We start from the raw sequence: 19,972 nt of genomic DNA, 5'->3' as shown, positions 1-19,972 counted from the left end.
CCACCTTTTGTTGCAATTAAAGCTCTTTTTTGAGGTCTGTCTCTACCAGCTTTGCAAAACATGTTTCTGCTGGAAGGTGAACCTCGGCCGCAGTTTAAAATCTTCTGCAGGATTACTCCATACTGAGCTCTATCTTCCCATGAAGTAAATGAACTGAATTTAAATAGCACTTTTGTAGTCATACTGACCACCCAATGTAATTTAACAATTGAATTATCTTCCACCCAGCACACTCCTAACACTCACACATTCATACACCAATACAAAGATTGCTAGGCGACTTGGGGTTAAGTCCCTTGCCAAGGGCACATAAGCATGTCACAAAGAATGCTGTTATAAAACTCACAACCTTCCAGTTGCTACTAATCTTTCAACTGGGCACAATTGCCTATTGGACAGTGCTGACCAGATTCCATATCCCTGCTAATGAAAAGCATCCCCACAGCATGACACTGTCGCCACCATAGTTCAACCTGAGGGAGTGTTCTGATGGATGTAATCTATTAGCTTTGCATGTAGATCAATTCTGGTCTCACCTGACCCCTTCTCTTGGCGTGCTTTCAACAATGGCTTTCTTCTTGCTATTTTTTCATAGAGGCCAGATTTGTTGAGTCTACTGCTAATAGTAGACTCTCCCACATGAGCATCTTTGCAGCTCATCTAGCGTTACCATGAGTCTCTTGTCTGCTTCTCTGATTAATTCTTTCCTTACCTGCCCAGTCAGTTTAGGTATCTTAGAAGATTTGCTGTACCCTTTCCATTTTCTGATGATTAAATAGTCCTTTGTGAGATGTTCAAAGCTTGGGATGTTGTTTTATAACCTAAACCTAGTTTAAACATCTCCACAGCTGTCTCCCTGACCCTGTCTGCTGTGTTTCTTGGTCTTCATGATGCTGTTTTCTCACTAATGTTCTCTGACAAACCTCTGAGGCATTCACAGAACAGCTGTATTTATACTCAGAATAACGTACACACAGAGGGACCCTGTTTATTAATTAGACAAATGGTTGCACTGGATTTTATTTAGGGACATCTGGGTAAAGGGGAGTGGATAGAAATGCACATCATACTTGTTAGGTTGTGTTTTCTTTTTTGTTAAAATGTTAAAATCGTGTCATTATGGTTCCACTTCACAATTTTACCACCACTTTGTGTTTGTCTATCACATAAAATCCCAGTAGTTGTAATGATGTTAAATATTTTATTCGTTCAAGGGGTATGAACAGATTTGCAACATACTATGAAGCTGTGTGCCAAAGGTTGTGTGGAAAATACAATTTAGAGACATGGTTCTGTTTTGGTAAAAGATAGAGGCTACTTTAAATTTTAGATATAAGATCAAGGCCCAATGAAAATAAACGCTGCAGGGAGAGCAGAGAAAAGAGCACTCATCTCAGTTTATGAAAATCCTGTGTATCTGACGCATCTGAAATTCCTGTGCATCTGAAGCCCCCCTTGCACACTGCAGAGAATATTTCTTTGATTTCTATCACACAGAAGCTTTAAAGGGTACCTTTTTTAGCATTGACTGCAGCTTATTAACAGTAAATGCTTCATACTGCTCTGAGTTCAGTGTAGGGAGGATGTTTAATTGGTAAACTATAAACACTGCAGGAGCGAGATGCCTTACAAGGCCAGAGGGATCTCCCCATGAACAGAGGAATGTCAGAAAGAAAAGGAAAGACAGAGAAGGCTAGATGAGAGCTGAAAGATGCACTAAACTGAAGCTAAGATCTGAAAGATCCACTGGAAAAAGTGTCATCAAATTAGATACTGTTCTGGGGGCTGGTTTAGGATTTACTGTGAAGACAGATGGAGGAGGGTGGTGCAATAAAGCTGAAAATCATCAGAAGTACTTTTATGAACATTCTCCATGTAAAAAGACTAGATGTCCTACTAACAATGTTTTCTAGAGTCCCATCTAGACATTAATATTCAGATTTACCACCTTCTCAACCTAGTTCTGCACATTTTCTTCCCATTTGCTGTCCTTTTGTTAATTTCTCGGTGTTTGTTCTTGCAGACGGAGCTCCAAGACCTCCTGAAACCAATTTCTGATCACATCCAGATGATCCAGAGCTTCAGAGAAAGAAACCGAGGGAGCCCGCTTTTCAACCACCTGTCAGCCGTCAGCGAGAGCATTCCTGCCCTGGGTTGGGTGGCTGTGGTACGAAATATAGATTAAAGAAAGAATCTGATCAGGAGACAGTAAAAAAACAGAATCTGGACTTTAGAAAGTTAGAAATTTTTTGAAAAGAAAATAAAGTCTAGATTTGATATATATTTCAACAGGCCTTTCCCCTCAGTGGAAAAGCTTATCTGTTGGTTCTCACCATTTCCATCTAAATATTAACTATACTGAAATGAAAGCTCCCCCTCTTTAGGACTTTAAAGCTGAATCTGGTCTGTTTAAGTTTCTGTCACAAAGACATTTCCCCAAATTTATCAAAAACACGCTGAACTTTTAGATATCACTGTGAACTTTTCAGCATTTACCCTCAAATGAAGATAAATCTGCAGTGAAGGAGAGGCGTTTATACCGCTGTCAAGATGAGAAAAGACTTTCTCATGAGAGCACATCTTTTTCACTCTTGTCTCAGAGTCAGAAACCTGATCTGTACGTGAAGGAGATGAACGATGCAGCCACCTTCTACACCAACAGAGTGCTGAAGGACTACAAGGAAACGTAAGTATGTGTTTGGACTTGAGCAATGGGGGACCCCAGAATGCAGACTAGCAGGCAGCATGATTGTAAATGAGGAAAGGATTTAATTAACAAAAAACTCACTCAAAAGAGGAGGCAGGAACCAAAACAATAAACGGGCAGGCAAGACAGGCAAAAACAGACATGGGCAGGCTGGCAAGACAGGCTTGGGGTGAACAAATGGACACAGGTGACATGATCTGAAAACAAGACTAGAGCATGATTTGAAAAACAAGACATGAGCAAGATCTGAAAAATGTTTCCGCAAGGCATAAACAGAACAGAGGTGTATATATGAATAGAAACATAACTAGAAAAACATGAAACGAAAGCATAACCAGATCCAAAAACCAAACTTGACAAAACATGAACAAAAGCATGACCAGAAAAATAAACAAAAACATGATTCAAAACTTCAACTGTGAAATAAGACCAACAAAACCCAAAAACACCCACAAATCATAACAGTATGCTTCAGAAGTGTTGGCCTTATCTGTGTCTGGAGCATGTGTGTAATTTTTTTGATGCTGATAATGTCAATTTTTGTAAGTTACAGGTCGTTTAAGTTATTTTGCCCAATTGCACATTTAACAAATTTATAAAAACATTTAATGGAGCTTAAAATAATGGCTTTTAACATATCCAGCACCCTCTGCAATTACTGTCCGGTAATGTTTTATTACATGTGCCAATACTTTGTAAATAAACTCTTTTGGCAATAGGACAGGACTTAATCATGTCCTTTAACATTTTACAAGGCTGGAGAGTACAGAACAAGGGATATTTGACCATTACTCTTCCTCTTCAGCTCACCCTTACTGTTGGATTTAGATCTGAGAACTAAGATGGATCCTTAAAGGAAGGTTGGCTTTGTGTCTGGTGAGCCATTTCTGAGTTGGTTTGCCTATATGTTTTTGATCATTATCCTGCTAAAAGACCTAAAGGTGTCCCATTTTCATCTTTCGAGCACAGACCACCAGAGTTTTATTTAAATTGTCTGGTTTCAAAGGGTTCATGAGGACACACACTCCAACAAGTTTTCAGGGCCTTTGGAAGAAAAACAAGCCCACAGCATCATATATCCTTCACTGTACTTAATAGTGGGCCTGACGAGCTATTTTGCCTGCTCTCTTTAACCCAAATAAACCCACCTGCAAAGTTGGTTGCTGAAACAATACATTTCCCAGCAGAGTTCAGCAAACAATAAATTTGGATTCCTTTATACTTTTTAATTGTTGGTCTGACTGTAGATATGGGCAGATTTGGGCTTGTTTTACACATCTATGCCAGGAGTGCCAGTAAATATAGAAGGTGTTGTATCTGCATGTACATTGGCCTCTATATGGTCAGTTTTGATAACTTATATATTCCCTTAGATAATTTTTACCTAGCTGCTTTCAATTGGGTAAAATATATAAAGCTGTCTTAGGCACATGTTCGGCGATCCCGAACAATAAACTGGATTTACATATGGATGAGCACTGCTGTTTTTTTTTGAAAATGTAAAAGTGAATTTGAATCATAAATCCTCAATGGACTTATGAACACTGGGTGCATATTGCCTGGCTTAAGCAACCTGTTGTAGGGTTTATGTTGACTGGGATTGTAGTTAAAGGTAATTACGAGGTGAAGCAAAATGCTTAAATGAGTTATAAATGCTTTGTGTCACACAAACTTTCTGTAAAAGTGGGCAATGATTTGAAACAAAAGTGCTGTAAATGTGTTTTCTACCAACCTGCTTTGATTCATAAAGAAACATATTCAGTAGTGGTTTCATAGATCCACATGAAATCAGGTAGCATAAACTTCCATAATTGTTTCCTTCTATCTTATCTTCTTTCTCATCTTCCTCCTCCTGCTTCCTGTTTTGACCTTCACATGTTTGTCTTCTCTATCCCACCTGCTCCCCGTTCTCCCAGCGACAGATGTCATGTGAACTGGGTGCACTCCTACCTGTCAATCTGGACTGAGATGCAGTCCTTCATTAAGCAGCACCACACGACAGGACTGGTGTGGAGCAAGACTGTGAGTCAGATTCTTTTTGCAACAATGTCAACTAATTCTGTTGTTTTTTCCAATATGTGTGGGTCAGCAGAAGAAAATCACTGGTGTGTTAGCTCAGGTGTGGTTCTGCACTGACATTTTTATATCCACCCCAAAAAAAAAATACTTCCATTTTTAGTGATGAAGCAGCAGGGTTACGTAAACCACTGCAGAGAGCATGAATGAATGAATGAACTTCTCCTCTGTGGCTGCACACCACAGCTCTCTGCAGAGCTCTCAAAACATCAGCCACTCCCACACACACTTCTGGTTTTAGATGTTCTTGCTTGGGAACTCCTCAGTAGATCCCAGAGACTATGCTGGCAGGAAAATAAATCTTGATTTAATTTTGACCTTTTTACAGCAGCTTGTAAATTTACTTGGACTCCTCAAACCTTTTTATATTTTCTTACTTAGAAACCACAAACCTTAGTGGATTTTTGGGGATGATGTGCAATAAAACAATATCCCAAGCTTTGAACATCTCACCAAGCACTGTTTAATATGTTTAATGGAGAGACCATAGCACAATTACAAACTTTCTAAGACAAGGCCATCTATCTACACTAACAGACTGGGCAAGGACAGCATTTATCAAAGAAGCAGCCAAGAGTCGTTTTATAGAAAAGTGGCAGAAGAAAGCCATAATTTAAAGAAAGCCAATTGGAAATCCAGTTTGAGGTTTACTACAAGCCATGTATGGTACACAGCTAACATGTGGAAGAAGCTGCTCTGTTTATGTGAGACCGAAATAAAATGTTATGGCCTGTATGCAAATCCCTATGTGTGGAGGAAAATTTAACATTGCAGATCACCCTCAACACACTATCCCTAAAGTGAAACATGGTGGAAGCTGGTTCAGAGTTGATGGGAAGGTGAATGGAGCTGAATACAGGACAATCCTGGTAGAAGAAGACCTGTTGGAGGCTGCAGAAGGTTTTAGATGTGGCAGAGGTTCATCTTAAAGCGAGACAATGACACTAACCATACAGCCAGAGCTACAGTGGAATAGTATAGATCAAAGCATATTTGTGTGTTCGAATAGTCCTGTCAAAGTTCAAACCTAAATCAAATTGAGCAGCTTTAGGAAGACTTGAAAAATGCTGTTTAGACCAATCCAATCATTCTGAATGCAAAGAAAAATAGACAAAATATTCAGGTTCTAGATATGCAAAACTGGTAATTTTGCAAACGACTTGCTTTAATAGCAATAAAAGGCGATGCTACAAAGTATTGATGCAGTGGAGCTAAAAAAATGAAAACACTTTACAATTATGCACTACTTTGTGTTGGTCTATCACATAAAATCAAAGTAAAATACATTTTAGTTTGTGCTTTTAATTTAAAATAACAGGAAACAGTTCAAGGGTTATGAATACTTACTATAAGCTGTATATGTTAGTTATAATAGTATGAGTTAAATGATTTGAAATAACAGTTATATTTTATTAGAGTTTTTAAGATATGTCTCCAGAAGTTACAAAACTATCTTGGATGTTCAGTTCAAGAAATTGCTTACAGCCCCTCATAAAACCACAATGTGCCTTTATTCTCCATGCTTTTCTTTCTTTGCCAAGCAGAATCAATAAACCCAGGTGCATTACTGAGCGTTAGGGCCAGCTGTTTCTCCATGTTTGCACTCAAAATCTTATTCTGCTCCTTTAATGTGAGGATAAATATCTGTCCAATGCTGAACAACTGTGTCCACATGTGTTTTCTGCATGCAGAAACCTGAGAGCCTGCAGAGGCTGTTTGTGTCAGCTGTTGCTCCTGCTGTCTGACGACTGAGCTGATGTGTGTCCGTGCACAAGAAGGGAAGCGTGCTGCCCTAACAGGTGGCCCTCAGGGTTTACTTGAATGGAGGGTTTCTTCACAGAAGAACCTCGACAAAAGGGGCTTGTGTACACTCACTGCATGTGCAGTAACCTAAACTGCAGGGCTGGTTGCTGTTCGGCACAGCTGCCGTCTGCCGCTCATTTACAGGTTTAATGACAGCCCCATTCTCTCACATACAGACACATGTATGTACAGTTCAGCTGCAACACAACAGGCTCATGGCAAAGAGGAGAAGCTGGGGTTAAAGATTAATGTTTGAAATAAAAAAAACAAAGCAGCAAATTGTTCCAGCCTGTCAGCACCACACTTTTTACAACTTGAGTCAAGGAGCTCCCAAATATTTGCTCCAGCTGTCCCTTGTGGACTTACTGATAACCAGGCTCTGGCCTGCAGACTGTGTTAACTGTGTGCTGCATGACACAATCTAAGCCAGAAAGACATTACATTTCCCCCCTGGTTCAATAGATCACTCAAAAATCTTCTTACAATGATTTAATGGCTGGGTCTTTAAAATATCAGATTATGATCAAAGCAGACCTCATAGCTTCTTGATACCTGTGTGTTTGTGTTCGTAAGTCACTTTGGTTTTGTATTTGGATCATTTCTGGTTTGTGATTATTTTTTGGTTTGTTCTTTTGTTTTGATACCTCTAGCTCTTTCTTGTGTTCAACTTTGGTTTTGCTTTATATTCTTGTGTTGGAATTTAAAATTAGCCATTGTTTTCTTAAGATCTTTTTGTGTCCTCTTAGACCCTTGTGTGTTTGGTTCTGTGTTTATTAGTCAATTTCATTCTCCTCCTTAGTTCAGCTGCTCTGCAATCTGTTAATTGTACTCAGCTGGTTCTCATGTCAGTAATCACCTCCACAGCAGTTATGAGTCAGTCTATCTCTCACTATCTCTGTCAGGTCCTTCTGTTATCTGTTAACCACAATGCCTTTTTAACATGTTAATTTGGTGGTTTTTTTTCCAAGCTCATTAATCACCCTTTTTCTTAAACTCTTCCTAACTGGTTAGATGCATTGGGGTCAAATTGTCAAATTTTGAACTGTGTTATGATTTTTTGTCACTCAGCTTTAACATTTACTGTTGATAGTCAAGTAATTTAGGAGACACAGTGCTATAACAAACTATTCACCCCGTCATTTCCTCTATTCTTAGTTTTAATACAGCCACACTTGAGAGTTTTGTACAATCTGTTTTAGGTTTTGTCACAGCTCTCAATCAAATTTAAACTGAGACTTTGACTAGGCCACTCCAAAAAAAAAATACTTTTGGGGTTTTTTTCCAGTTGTGGAGGGTGCTGGATTTCCTATGACTTTAAAATATTACAATAAATAATTACAATAATTAAAGTCTGGCTTCCCTGTATAAAAAGAGTGAAGAAATAATTGGTTGTTTAAGATTTTCACAAAATTCAGCTCTTTGTCCAAAATATTTAAACGTTTTCCACAAAATGTAACATTCCTTGTGCTTTATGTTTCTAAACATTTAAGCACATGTGAAAAAAGGTAAATTGGTATTTTATAGCCATGCATTAACAAACAAACTGGTTCTAATCCTGTGGTATTAGAGTGTAACAGCTCTTTATTGTTCAGCTGTAATATGTGGAGCACATTTGCTTAATGTAAAAGGTCAACTTTTGGCTTTAAGAGGAATATTAAGTGACAAATCAACCCTCTGAAGTTGGGTAAACTGAGATACATTCAGAGTATTTTGTGTCATTCTTATTCAACTTAACTGTACAGAGATAAACAAAATGTTCCAGTCACACCAGTGCTAAGTATAACAACCAGTAAACCTCACTGTTAAGTCTAGCATGTTTCAAATATGCTGTTAGTCATTTTTCAATATCAAACATGAAACACAATTAAAGCTGCCTAAAGGGAGACTAAAAAAGCTCCCAGATGCACTAGATTAGTTTGTATTTACAGTAAATATATGATTCTGTTGAAAAATCTGAGTTCACCTCTTATTTCTGTTTAGTTTACCTCCAAGGAGCCAGAGTTTCTGGTATTCTTTAAAAGTGCTCTTGAACATTAAAACAAACATTAAACTTAAACATTAACGTTGTTCTTGTTGCAGCTTTTCATTTATTTCCAGTCCATCTCCTGCCCATTTTCAGATGAAGGTTTGCCTCTTAAGAAGCTTAACTTTCACCTATTGCCAGTCCACTATAGAAAGTCATCAAGGGATGAACAACATTATTTCTGCACATAACGTAACAAATAACCGGGTTCAAACTGGATATTTAGGCACTTGTCACTGCCAGTTGGCCATAAAGATTTCTTTTTACTTTTTTGCAAAATCTAATTAAAAAAATATATAGTCGTAACAGAGGTTGAAGGACAGAAAATAGTATTTTTTGCACCAATAAGGAGATTTCCAAATTGAAGTTGTGATTGGGTACAAAAGTTTAAATAAATATTAGTTAAAATCAATGAAAGTCCCTAACAAAGCCTGGAAAAAACAAACTAGGACCACTTTAGAAGACTACAAGAATGTCTGGGTTCTTAGTTTTAATTGTATTTCATAACATGTTGTCATCTAAGTCGACCTTTAAATTGGCATTTAAGCTTTGGAATAATTTAAAATGAATAATTTCATCGCTTTTGAATTCTTTTTACTTTAACCTTTCTTTTGATCTTCTTTTTATAACTTGATCTTTTAAATATTTTATTTTTGCTTATAATTATTTGTTTTTTGCAGCATTATTTTAATGTATAAAATTATTTAGCATTTTTACTTGTACTGTTTTAATTGGTCTTATAGATATTTAGAATACAATTTTATTTCTCTATTTTTTTGTTATTGTCTATTTTTATGATTTCACTTTCATTCTTCATTTCCTTGTTGATAAAGAGTAGAAAAGGATTAATTCACAATAGTGCTCATGTCTGATCTACAGACAGATTGTAAAGACTGCAGGGACATTTTCACCTCTTTTGCAATATATTTATAACTGTTTTGTCTGTTGTTGATTTTGTTTGTACAAAGTTATATGCAAAGTGCTGTACAATTATGGTTTGATTAAATAAGTAAAGTGTAGAAACTTCAGGGCTGGTTGCAAACTTTTGAGCATTACAGTGTAAACATTGAAACTCAGCCTGACATCCTACAGCTTCTATTTAGTGCTGAGAATTCAGCGTCAGTGTTTCACCCCCTCAGATGGACATTTTTATTACTACAGCTACAACAGATATTTCTAAAACATGTTACAGGTTTAACCTTTCTGTCATCCACTATGCAGTCCTAATGTTAATTTTCTTCCTCCCACAGGGTCCCATTGCTCCTGCATCTCTCTTAGACTCATCTCTCGTGCCCAGTGCTCCCTGTCTTCCGCCTCCCCCTCCTCCACCAGGACCGCCTCCGGTCTTCACTGAGGATGACTCCAAGCCTCAAACAGGCAACGCAACACCTCAGCACTCAGCTTTGTTTGCCCAACTCAACCAGGGCATGGGTATTACTAAAGGTAAAAACACAAAAACCGTGCCCTAAGGTGTTCATTCAGAATCAAGCGTTTGAATATGGTCTTTTCTTGCTGAAAAATGTATTCTTTGTTAATCTCCCCCAAAGAGTGTGGGGAAGATTCAGTCCTGCACAGTGGCTCTTCCAAGGGTGTGACTTGTCCCTGGTGTTTATTAACCTTTTTCTGACACAGTTTTTCCTTCCATTCAACTTCTTGTTCATATCCTTTGACATTGCACTCTGTAAACATCCTAACTCTTAAGTAATTACCTTTTTTGGCTCGCCCCCCTTGTGGAAGGTCCCAATGATTGTCTAGGTTGTTAAATAGCCATGACCAAACATTTTGTATTATTGTATTTATGTATTAATGTATTATTTATTCTTCTGATGTAATAATCAAAGTTTTTGAGAAATTGATTTTGCAAAAAAGCATAAAAGATATCACAGTGTCATCTGAATTGATTGACACATCTTGCTTTTAAAATGAAATGATTGAAATAAATGGAATTGTGATTAAAAAATCAAATTTACTAAGATGTGCTTGTTCATGTTAGGTCTAAAGCATGTCTCAGATGAGCAGAAGACCCATAAGAACCCCAACGTCCGTTCTCAAGCAACCCCTGTAAAAAACAAGGATCCCCAGCCTGTGAGCTCCCCCAAAGCAGCTGCTCAAAAAGGACCCCCTCTGCTGGAGCTAGAGGGAAAAAAGTGGAGGGTGGTATGCAAAACTTACCTATTATAACCCCTTTTAGCTGAATTCATCATGTTCTCATGCATACACCTAATAATCAAAGATTTTAATCTACTTCCTCGTTGCTGAAGGAAAACTTTGAGCAGAAACAGGACTTGGTGATCGAGGAGACAGAGTTGAAACAGGTGGTGTACGTATTTGGCTGCAACAACTCCACCCTGAAGGTCAAGGGCAAAATTAACTCCATCATCGTAGGTGAGCTGCCAAGACAAAGAGCTATAATTATAGACTCGTCATGGCAATTTTCCTTAGGGTGGTTTGTTTCGTCTTTCCCCAGATAATTGTAAAAAGCTTGGTCTGGTTTTTGAGAATGCTGTAGGTATCGTAGAGATCATCAACTCCAGAGGCATTCAGCTACAGGTAAGGAATCATATATCTAGAAGCTGAACTACAACAGTGGCTCCTCAAATACATCTAAAGAATCACCTTTAAGTATGGCAGACTATGCCCACAGTCAGTTTTATAATTTAACACAAGCCAGTGATCTTCCAGATGACCTCATTGTGTATTTCTGAAGGTTTTGGGAACGGTTCCTACTATTTCTATCAACAAGACCGAGGGCTGCCAAGTCTACCTGAGCAAAGCTGCTCTGAGCTGCGACATCGTCAGCGCCAAAAGCTCTGAGATGAACATCCTGATCCCAGTGGGAGAAGATGACTATGTGAGTGAGAGAGAAGGAGGCAGGCTCCACACTCGGCGATAAACATTACGTGAATCTTCAGTTTGTGTCAACACTATGTTTTGCTCACTATTTGCTGATGCACTCAAATGGATCTTCTTGATTTGCAGAGGGAGTTTCCCATCCCAGAGCAGTTCAAGACCGTTTGGGATGGCTCCAAGCTGGTGACAGAACCCTCTGAGATAGCAGGCTGATATGCATGTCGGAAATCCGTTGCAAAATAATTCACAACCCTTGAACTTTTTCAACTTTTGTAAAATTACAACCACAACCCTAATTGTATTTTTTGGGGGGGGTTTATAATAGACCAACAAAAACTAGTGCATAATTGTGAAATGGATAATATACTGTATGCTCTTCAAAATGTCCACTAGTAAAACTATGTTTGGTGCCTGTGTATTTAGCTCCTTTTACTCTGATTCCCCTAAATAAAATCTAGCATAACCAATTGCCTTAAGAAGTCACCTAACTTGTAAATAAAGTCCACCTGTGAGTAATTTAAACTCAGTATAAATCCAGCTGGTCCAACAGTTCAAGTAGCATCATGATGTCAAAGGTACACAGCAGAAAGGTCGCTGATAAGGTTTTGCAGTAGTTTTAGAGCAGGGCTGAAACATGGTTGTGGCAGCTATTGAAATAATCCTCAACTAATTTAGTGATCAAATAATAATTCACTGGAGTATACAGACTCTAAAACATGCCATTTGCTTAAAGTATAACCCACTGAGAGCAGTAAATAGACAAAAAAATATATACATTTTGCATTTAAGATGAAAAACCTTTGTCTGTAAATATGCTCTATCCAGAACTCCTCAAGTGGCATAGCTTTAGCTTCACCTGGTTCAGATTCTGTAAAAAAAATCTCCTATTAAGCACCTTTTGCTATGCAATTACTGATCGCTTAATTGAAAAAATAGTCAACAGGTTAATTGATAAGCAAAATAATCTTGGGTTGCAGCCGTAGTGGCAGCATCATGCTGTAGGGATGCTTTTCTTCAGCAGGGACAGACAACCTGGAGGTTTGCTTTCCTGCAGGATAGCTAAACTAAAAATCCATCCATACAGCTTTAATGGTTTAGATCAGAGCATGTTTAGATGTTAAAATGACCTAGTCAAAGTCCAGACCTAAATCTAATTGAGAATTTGTGGCAAGATTTGATTTAGTTCATATATAATCTAGGTGTGCAAAGCTGGTAGATACACCCCAAAAGACAAACAGATTAAACTGAGGGAAGACACAGATTTAAGGTGAAACATGCACGATGTCATAATTTCCATTTCACAATTATGCATAACTATATGTGTTGGTCTCTCACAAAATTCCAGCAAAATACATAGATTTACGGTTCCCACAAAATGTGAAAGAGGTATGAATACTTTTGCAGTGCATTGCAAACCAAAGGATGTAAGAGACAAAGACTGTAAGGTTAACTCCTTAACTGTATTTGTAACTTCATGATTAAGCTTTTGGGACTTTTAATCTGTTAACACAACCCCCACAGCATGGGTGCTCAGGTTACAGTAAAATAAACCTAGAACCCATCAGGGCCTGTGCCATAGCAGTAAAGGCATATGTGTGACAGCATGTAGCTACTGAAAATAAGGATTTCGGATCCTTTCACCATCAAATCTTTTTATTTAAAACTAAAATTTCATACTAACGTGGAAAAAGACAATTTCTGGACTGTTTATTCCCATTTTAACATCTATTTTGCACAAGAGTCAGCTAGTACTGGTTTTAAGGGAGGATTTTTGCATCTATAGCTGTAGTGATCGGTAAAAAGATGAAGCCCAGATGTGCTACTTTACACTCCAAATCAACATGTTTAGAAATAAAAATAAATACATAAACTTTGTCTGTAGCAAACACTCTTTATGTCTTTGTACATCACTTTAATTTGTAATAAAATATAGCACAGAGCACCAGAATAGGACAGAGAGAAATATACATGAAACAAATGCTTAATTTACGATAGGTTTATGTAATGCTTATCACTTTTCAAATAAAGATAAAATCTCTCAGTTCTGACTTGTAAGAGTTTTCTCTAAAAGAAGAAAAATTCAGGGACTACAAGAAATCCCAGTTAAAACTCAGAACAAATGAGTCAAAATCTCCTTTTTGTTGGACAGAAATATTGCTTCAGTGTTTGATCACCATGTTTCCCTGGGAGTCTTGGGTAAAGAGCATTTCATCCTCTTCATCTTCCTCCTCCTTCACCACAGGTTTGTAAGCACAACTTCTCACCAAGCCAGTGCTGAGGTTGCTCTGATCCTTGAGTGGGCTCCTGGTCTGGAGACCTCGATGTGCTATCACCCTGAAGCCCTCAGAGTCCTGAGTGAACAACGTGGCCAAGCTGTCCTCGTCTGGTTCCTTGCATTTCTGCTGCTTCTTAAGAGGAGAGCTTCTTGGTTTTCTCCACAATGAGTCAAAGTGTGCTTCTTTTACAAGACGGTTCCCTGAATGATCTGGTTGTTTTTGTGGCGAAGCATTTTTCTGTTCTGCCCACTTATGATTTGACAGAGTTCCAAGATGAGACATAGAAATAGGTTTACTTGGGGACTTACAGGAGACTAATCTGCTGTTTTCTTTCTCATTGTTTATATGAGAACAGTTTCCAGCAGGTTTCTGAGTTGATGTTTTCCCCTCCACATCTATTAGATGGCCATAGCCCTCTGAATTCTGAACACTATCTAGAAAACTTGACCCAGAGCTGCTGAAGTCCTCACAGTACTTGCCATAGGTGATCAAAGGGTCCTGAGTCCATGGCTGTGGACAGGTTTGACTGTCCTCAGGCAACAGTGAGGACTCATGAAGGCTCCTCTTGCACTGAGGGGGTTTACACTCTACAGATTCACACTTTAGTAAAGCTGACCAGGGGGTTCTTTCATTCTGCCATGTTCTTGCTTTGGTCTCTGGCACATTTTCATTTTCCAAATCGTAATCCACACCAGACTCCTTCAAGTCCGATTCTTCAGAACATATTTCGCGTGCTCGTTTTCTCACAGATGGGACAGTCGAGGGCTCAGTTGAGGTGGACGGTGACGAAGGCTGCGCTGGATCCAGGTTTGGTCCGTCAGTGGAAGACAGCCTGTGAAGAACTTTTAGAAGAATTCATAATATATAAAGAAATACAAGTTAAATGTTATACAAGTAATCACACTGCAGCTTTACTGCCTTTAGAATGATTTTTCTACAAGGTTCCTTTTATCTACTTTTATCATTTGCAATTTCCAAGTTATCCAAACACAAACTTCCAGAATAATGAGTTTACTAGACTATGGAAATACAAATATTTCCATATTATATTTTCTTTTTCAGTAATAAATTCCATTATCCACACCTAAAAGATACCTAAATCTAACCATGATTTTTCTGACTCTTTAGACTGTCCAAAAATCTTGTAATGTCTGAACTCTCAGGGACATGTAAAAACAAAACAAATTAGACTGGCATTGAATTTCTATTGCTTTCAGGCAGTCATTCCCATTTTAGATGGGGCTCAAACCAGCATAACACAGGTGACATGGAAAACACCATCAAATGTCATCCTTCTCGATAATTTTCCCTACTTCTCCAGTACAAACTGTGTTCATGTTTAAAACAAAACTTTTAGCCAGCCAATGGCTGCTTACCTTTATGTTTAGGTGCAAAAAAAGCTGATATGGAGCTCTGTTTAGTCTTTGGCATCTGCATTTTAGTCTGAGTGAAGTTGAGAGCAACAGCCAAGCTGTAACCCCCACCTTCAGCCAAGGGATTCAACAGTTTAGAGATTGGACGGGCAGGGCGTTTCTAAAAAAAAAAAAAAGGAGAACAAAATGAGCAATAAAAAACAGTAAGTGAAGACCGCAAAATAACAATTACATTCGTCATCACCTGTTTAACCTTTGCCTTTAACTTAACTGTGTCCAACCAAACTCCACATTCTTCCCGAGGTGAGCTCTGCGGTGCTGGTTTAGAGGTTTTCATGATGAAAAAAAGATCTGCAAAACATTAAAGATGTATTTTAATCCTTCAGATGCATAATTATCTTTATATTGCTGTTCCTTTATATATTCTAATTGCCCAACTGGTCAATCAGTTAGACTTTATTTATAGAGGACTTAAACAAGAAGGAAGCCCACAATCATCAAAAACAATATTATATTTACTATAATTAATATGCATCAATAATAATAATGATAATATGTAGATGGTTGCTTGTGGGTGTGTGTTTAAGAGGAAGAAGACAATTACAACAAAATGTCATCTAAAATGTGGAACCGAGGGTTTCCTAAGTTCCACATTAACATAAAATGGTAAAAATTGTAATATTTTACAATCATAAAAACAATTAGTTTTTTTTTTAACATAAGCTAAATAAATAAATTACAGAATTACTTTTAGCTTATAATGTACTCTAAAATCAAGCAAAAACAAGATAGCAAACGATAAAGAATTTAAGCCATTAAGATCCCATTATATATATAATAGAACAGCAAAGAATAACTTCCTTTAAATTTAAAAAATAAAATGATGATAGATATAAAACCAAATTAATCCCATTCAAAGGCAAGACTAAAAGAATATAAGACCCCAAACACGTCTTGCTTGCATCGTTTCGTCTCGCATTTATGCTCGTCTCAAACGCAAACATCGCTTCAGAACCGAGACATTGTGTTGAACAGAAATATTTTCGGGTTTTCTTAAAATTCTTTCACTTACTTCAATTTGATAATAAAGACAAACAAGCCCTTTTTCTAGAAAAGCCGTTTCACTCGCTTCAGTTTGAGTCTACCGCCTTAACAATAAGCTGTCCGTATCATTTGCCTATTTAAAAATAAACAAAGATTGGTTTGAACTTGAAATACGTGTTTTTTCCTAGTATTTAGCTTGGGGAAATTTTGATCTAGTAAAATATATAATCTATAGTTTATCTTTAAAAATACGTGCCTACTTCTGGATATTTTTACGGAGGCGCGTTGGCCACCAATATCTGTGACGTATACTGGTCCTTGTCTGAGGGTGTGTTTACATCGATGTCATAGCATTTTATCGGACGGGTAAGTGACGTGTTTTAGCAGATTTTTGACTTTTTTTAAGCTTTTCATTGACGTGCTAAAATATTTAGGAGTTCTAATACCTACTACCATCATACATGTTTTTTTTTTGTTACATGTTTAATGGTTAAAAGCAACTAAATATTGTAGCTTAGTGTCACAAAATTAGCATTAAGGAAGTGCTAATGAGTTAGCTTCGACTGTTTCGACATTTAACTTTGGGGTAGTTTTGTATAAATAACAAATACTTAATTAATATTCAACCTTTTGGAATAGGAGAAAGTAATATGGTTGTTATTTCTACCAGGCAATACCAGCGTCTTGCTAAGATTAGTGTATTTCTCGACTGTTATTAAACAGGCCAAGTTCTGAAGATCAAACCGAGCAGTAATAATAAATACATCTGCAAACATACTGTTATTGATCTTTTCTATAACGCTTCCCCTCATTATTTTGTATCATTTAGACATTTAATCAAAATGACAATAAATAATCTTTTAAAATATTATTTGAGGTACTTTCATGGTTTTTTTTTCTCAAATTTATTTTCTGTGTACATCAGTTTTCTTTTTTAAATATTTTTTAAACCATGTTAAATGTAATTTGTTTTGCCTAAACGTCAATAAATAACTGTCAGATTGTTTCACACAGTTCCAGCTTGGTCCTGTATAATTATTTTAGCTTGTACCTGAACCAAATAGTCAGTCTGTCAGTTATTTTCTGCCATAGTGGGTCGCGGGGAAGCTGGGGCTCCATTTTCTATACCCGCTCCTTCCATACTGGGTCACAGGGGATCTCCAGCAGTCTATGGGCGGGAGGTGGGGTACACCCTGGACAGGTCGCTAGTCCATGGCAGGGCAACACAGACACTCATTCAGGCCTAAGGGCAATTTAGAGAGACTGATTAACATAACAGTCATGCTTTTGGACTGTGGGAGGAAGCAAATAGCCATATTGCCCTTCTCTTACAAACTGACATTTGTCTGTAGCTGCAAATTCTGCTTTTCTTTTTAGATTAAAGATTATCTTTTTATGTTGTTTTATTGGGTTTCGACTCCAGCTTCCACCTGCCCCATGCCCTTGTGCCCCTGGGCAAGGCACTTAAACTTAAGTTGCCTACCAAGGTGCATAGATGTGTGCACGTTTGTGAGGGCGATTGGGTGAATGTGGCTCTAGTGTAAGCGCTTTTAGTGGTCGGCATGACTGGAATGTCGCTACATAAGTTCAGTCCATTTACCATTTAAAATCTTTACAAAGAAGAAACAACTACACTATACTGAGTACAACGACACACGCTGTACAGGCCACTTTCAAAATAAGGTAGACAATACCTTCAAATGACATAAATGTAACTAAACAAGAAACAAATATCCCTTTTGCCATTGGTATAATATGGAAATTCTTAGCAGATGTACAAATGTTGGACCTGCTAAGTCTTTCTACTGTCTAGTCGAATAACAATTTAGTTCTATAATGTTTTTGAAAAATTTGATAAAAGCCGCTGTCGAGGGGTTATAGAGCTAGATATGGTTCTGACCTACACCCGGATTTAAGAAATGAGACCAGAAAACCATAAAGCCCACAAGCTGATGACTGTTGATAAAGTTAATCCCCTTTCACCAGAGTAAGATTGGTTGATTAATGCAAAATACATAAGTTGATTGGTCTGTTCTGTTCTTAAAAAAGCATCCTGATCTTTGTTCATGGTTTTTTTTTCTGTCATTTATTAAAACTTGTTCTTTTTCTGTTTAACACAAAGTTGATTTTATGAACAATAACCATAAATCCTAAACATTTGGATGCAACGAACTGGATCAAAATAGTTGATAATGGTGTTTATTGTTTTGTTACAGTTATGATTTAAAATGTAAAAAATGTTTTCCAGACCAGCTTCTGATTCATTAGCATCATGTTCCACGGGATAGCAGGCAGTGGAGGAGTGGGCGCCGGTAAGATTAATCCAAAGTACATCTTTGATAAATTCATCAGGACTACTGAAGCGTCACCCTTTGCATTTTCATTTCCAGTATTCAACTCAACTTCATTAATTTTCTCCACACAGCTCCAGCTAATAAACCTGAGTTGTACGAGGTAAATATTATTGAAATTATTGTGTGAACTTTAAAGAAAAACGTGAAAGTCCATTCATTTATTTATTTTTTTACATTTTTAGGATTTTACTTAAATTTATCAGCCATGAACAATGTGTTTAATTGCAAGAAAAAACTTGTGTTTGCATAAATTAATAAGTTATTCTAACTTCTGATATTTCAGGAAGTTAAACTTTACAAAAATGCACGGGAACGAGAAAAGTAAGTGTCATTGATTCTAGGTGGTTGAAGATAACCTGAACTCGTGATCTCTGTAACATTTTATTTATCGCGTTTCTCAAGGTACGACAACATGGCCGAGTTGTTTGCTGTTGTAAAGACCCTGCAGGCGTTGGAGAAGGCTTACATCAAAGACTGTGTATCCCCCAATGAGTAAGTTCGTCTTCGGCTTAATACATGGCCTTTAACTACGAATGAATGCGTTATTGATCTGGTGGGAATTGTGTTTTTTAGGTACACGGCTTCCTGCTCCAGACTCTTGGTTCAATATAAAGCTGCTTTTAAACAGGTGCAAGGCTCTGACGTGGCCTCCATCGATGATTTCTGCAGGAAGTACAGAGTGAGTAAACGTCAGGATTATTTTAACTCATTTTTAACTGTTGCTCTTTGGTAAATTTTTCCCACTTTGATGTATCTGCCATTTTTGTTGTGTCCTGTAGCTCGACTGCCCACTTGCTATGGAGAGGATTAAGGAAGATCGGCCAATTACCATCAAAGACGACAAGGGCAACCTGAACCGCTGCATCGCAGATATAGTTTCTGTACGTCTTTTAGCGTGATCACTGTATCAAGTACTACGTTTATATTAAGCTATTTTGAAGCAGGAGTGGAGATTACCAATACTATTCCCTAGCATCTTTACCATTGCCCACAAGAGCTACTGGCAGATATCAGAAACTGAAAAGCACTATAAATAGTTGAACCTCACACCTCTTTAACATTGTCCCTGTCCTCCACCATTTCTAAACTTTAGCTCTTCATCACTGTTATGGACAAACTGAGACTGGAGATCAGAGCCATGGACGAGGTGATTTTAGCTTTACACACGTAAATTATACCTACATGCTATAAAAAAGTGGACATTTGCTCATGGTGGTTATTTTTCATGGCTACAGATCCAACCAGACCTGAGAGAGCTGATGGAAACCATGAACAGGATGAGCAACATGCCTCCAGACTCGGAGGCTAAGGACAAAATCAGCCTCTGGTGAGTTTCAGTGAACAGTCTCAATTGTTTAGATTAATTTTGGATCATTAGCCAGTTTAGTACCAAATGCTTTCTTGCTCTTTGTAAATTACGTTGCTGGTCAGACGTTTACATACACCGATATTTGGCATGAATGTCT

At 37.7% G+C, this 19,972-nt stretch overlaps 3 protein-coding genes across 4 annotated transcripts in view; 2 read left to right on the top strand and 1 right to left on the bottom strand.

The window, feature by feature from the left end:
• Positions 1-13,500, top strand: part of cap2 (cyclase associated actin cytoskeleton regulatory protein 2) — a 25,543-nt gene extending 12,043 nt beyond the window's left edge. The window contains exons 5-13 of the mRNA XM_047383461.1: positions 2,024-2,167; positions 2,601-2,686; positions 4,624-4,729; positions 9,860-10,052; positions 10,603-10,766; positions 10,871-10,994; positions 11,077-11,159; positions 11,317-11,460; positions 11,589-13,500. Of these exons, the coding sequence (XP_047239417.1) occupies positions 2,024-2,167; positions 2,601-2,686; positions 4,624-4,729; positions 9,860-10,052; positions 10,603-10,766; positions 10,871-10,994; positions 11,077-11,159; positions 11,317-11,460; positions 11,589-11,672 (1,128 nt within the window). The 3' untranslated portion in view covers positions 11,673-13,500. The remainder of the gene's footprint in view (positions 1-2,023; positions 2,168-2,600; positions 2,687-4,623; positions 4,730-9,859; positions 10,053-10,602; positions 10,767-10,870; positions 10,995-11,076; positions 11,160-11,316; positions 11,461-11,588) is intronic.
• Positions 13,335-19,972, bottom strand: part of LOC124879125 (aurora kinase A and ninein-interacting protein) — a 10,074-nt gene continuing 3,436 nt past the window's right edge. The window contains exons 1-4 of one of the 2 annotated variants that reach the window (XM_047383462.1): positions 16,181-16,335; positions 15,353-15,459; positions 15,112-15,268; positions 13,335-14,577 (exon numbers count right to left, since the gene is read on the bottom strand). In XM_047383462.1, the coding sequence (XP_047239418.1) occupies positions 13,619-14,577; positions 15,112-15,268; positions 15,353-15,445 (1,209 nt within the window). In that variant the 5' untranslated portion in view covers positions 15,446-15,459; positions 16,181-16,335 and the 3' untranslated portion in view covers positions 13,335-13,618. Of the gene's footprint in view, positions 14,578-15,111; positions 15,269-15,352; positions 15,460-16,180; positions 16,336-19,972 lie in introns of those variants that run through there. The other variant, XM_047383464.1, reaches the window with a different exon arrangement.
• Positions 16,461-19,972, top strand: part of vps28 (VPS28 subunit of ESCRT-I) — a 5,427-nt gene continuing 1,915 nt past the window's right edge. The window contains exons 1-9 of the mRNA XM_047383465.1: positions 16,461-16,518; positions 18,401-18,464; positions 18,578-18,606; positions 18,790-18,827; positions 18,909-18,998; positions 19,080-19,185; positions 19,286-19,387; positions 19,600-19,653; positions 19,742-19,833. Coding sequence (XP_047239421.1) covers positions 18,425-18,464; positions 18,578-18,606; positions 18,790-18,827; positions 18,909-18,998; positions 19,080-19,185; positions 19,286-19,387; positions 19,600-19,653; positions 19,742-19,833 — 551 coding nt within the window. The 5' untranslated portion in view covers positions 16,461-16,518; positions 18,401-18,424. The remainder of the gene's footprint in view (positions 16,519-18,400; positions 18,465-18,577; positions 18,607-18,789; positions 18,828-18,908; positions 18,999-19,079; positions 19,186-19,285; positions 19,388-19,599; positions 19,654-19,741; positions 19,834-19,972) is intronic.

Source organism: Girardinichthys multiradiatus, chromosome 13 (genome assembly GCF_021462225.1).
Source record: "Girardinichthys multiradiatus isolate DD_20200921_A chromosome 13, DD_fGirMul_XY1, whole genome shotgun sequence".
NCBI lineage: Eukaryota > Metazoa > Chordata > Actinopteri > Cyprinodontiformes > Goodeidae > Girardinichthys > Girardinichthys multiradiatus.
The sequence above is the reverse complement of the archived record's forward strand: the minus strand, read 5'-3'. Positions and strand labels throughout refer to the sequence as shown.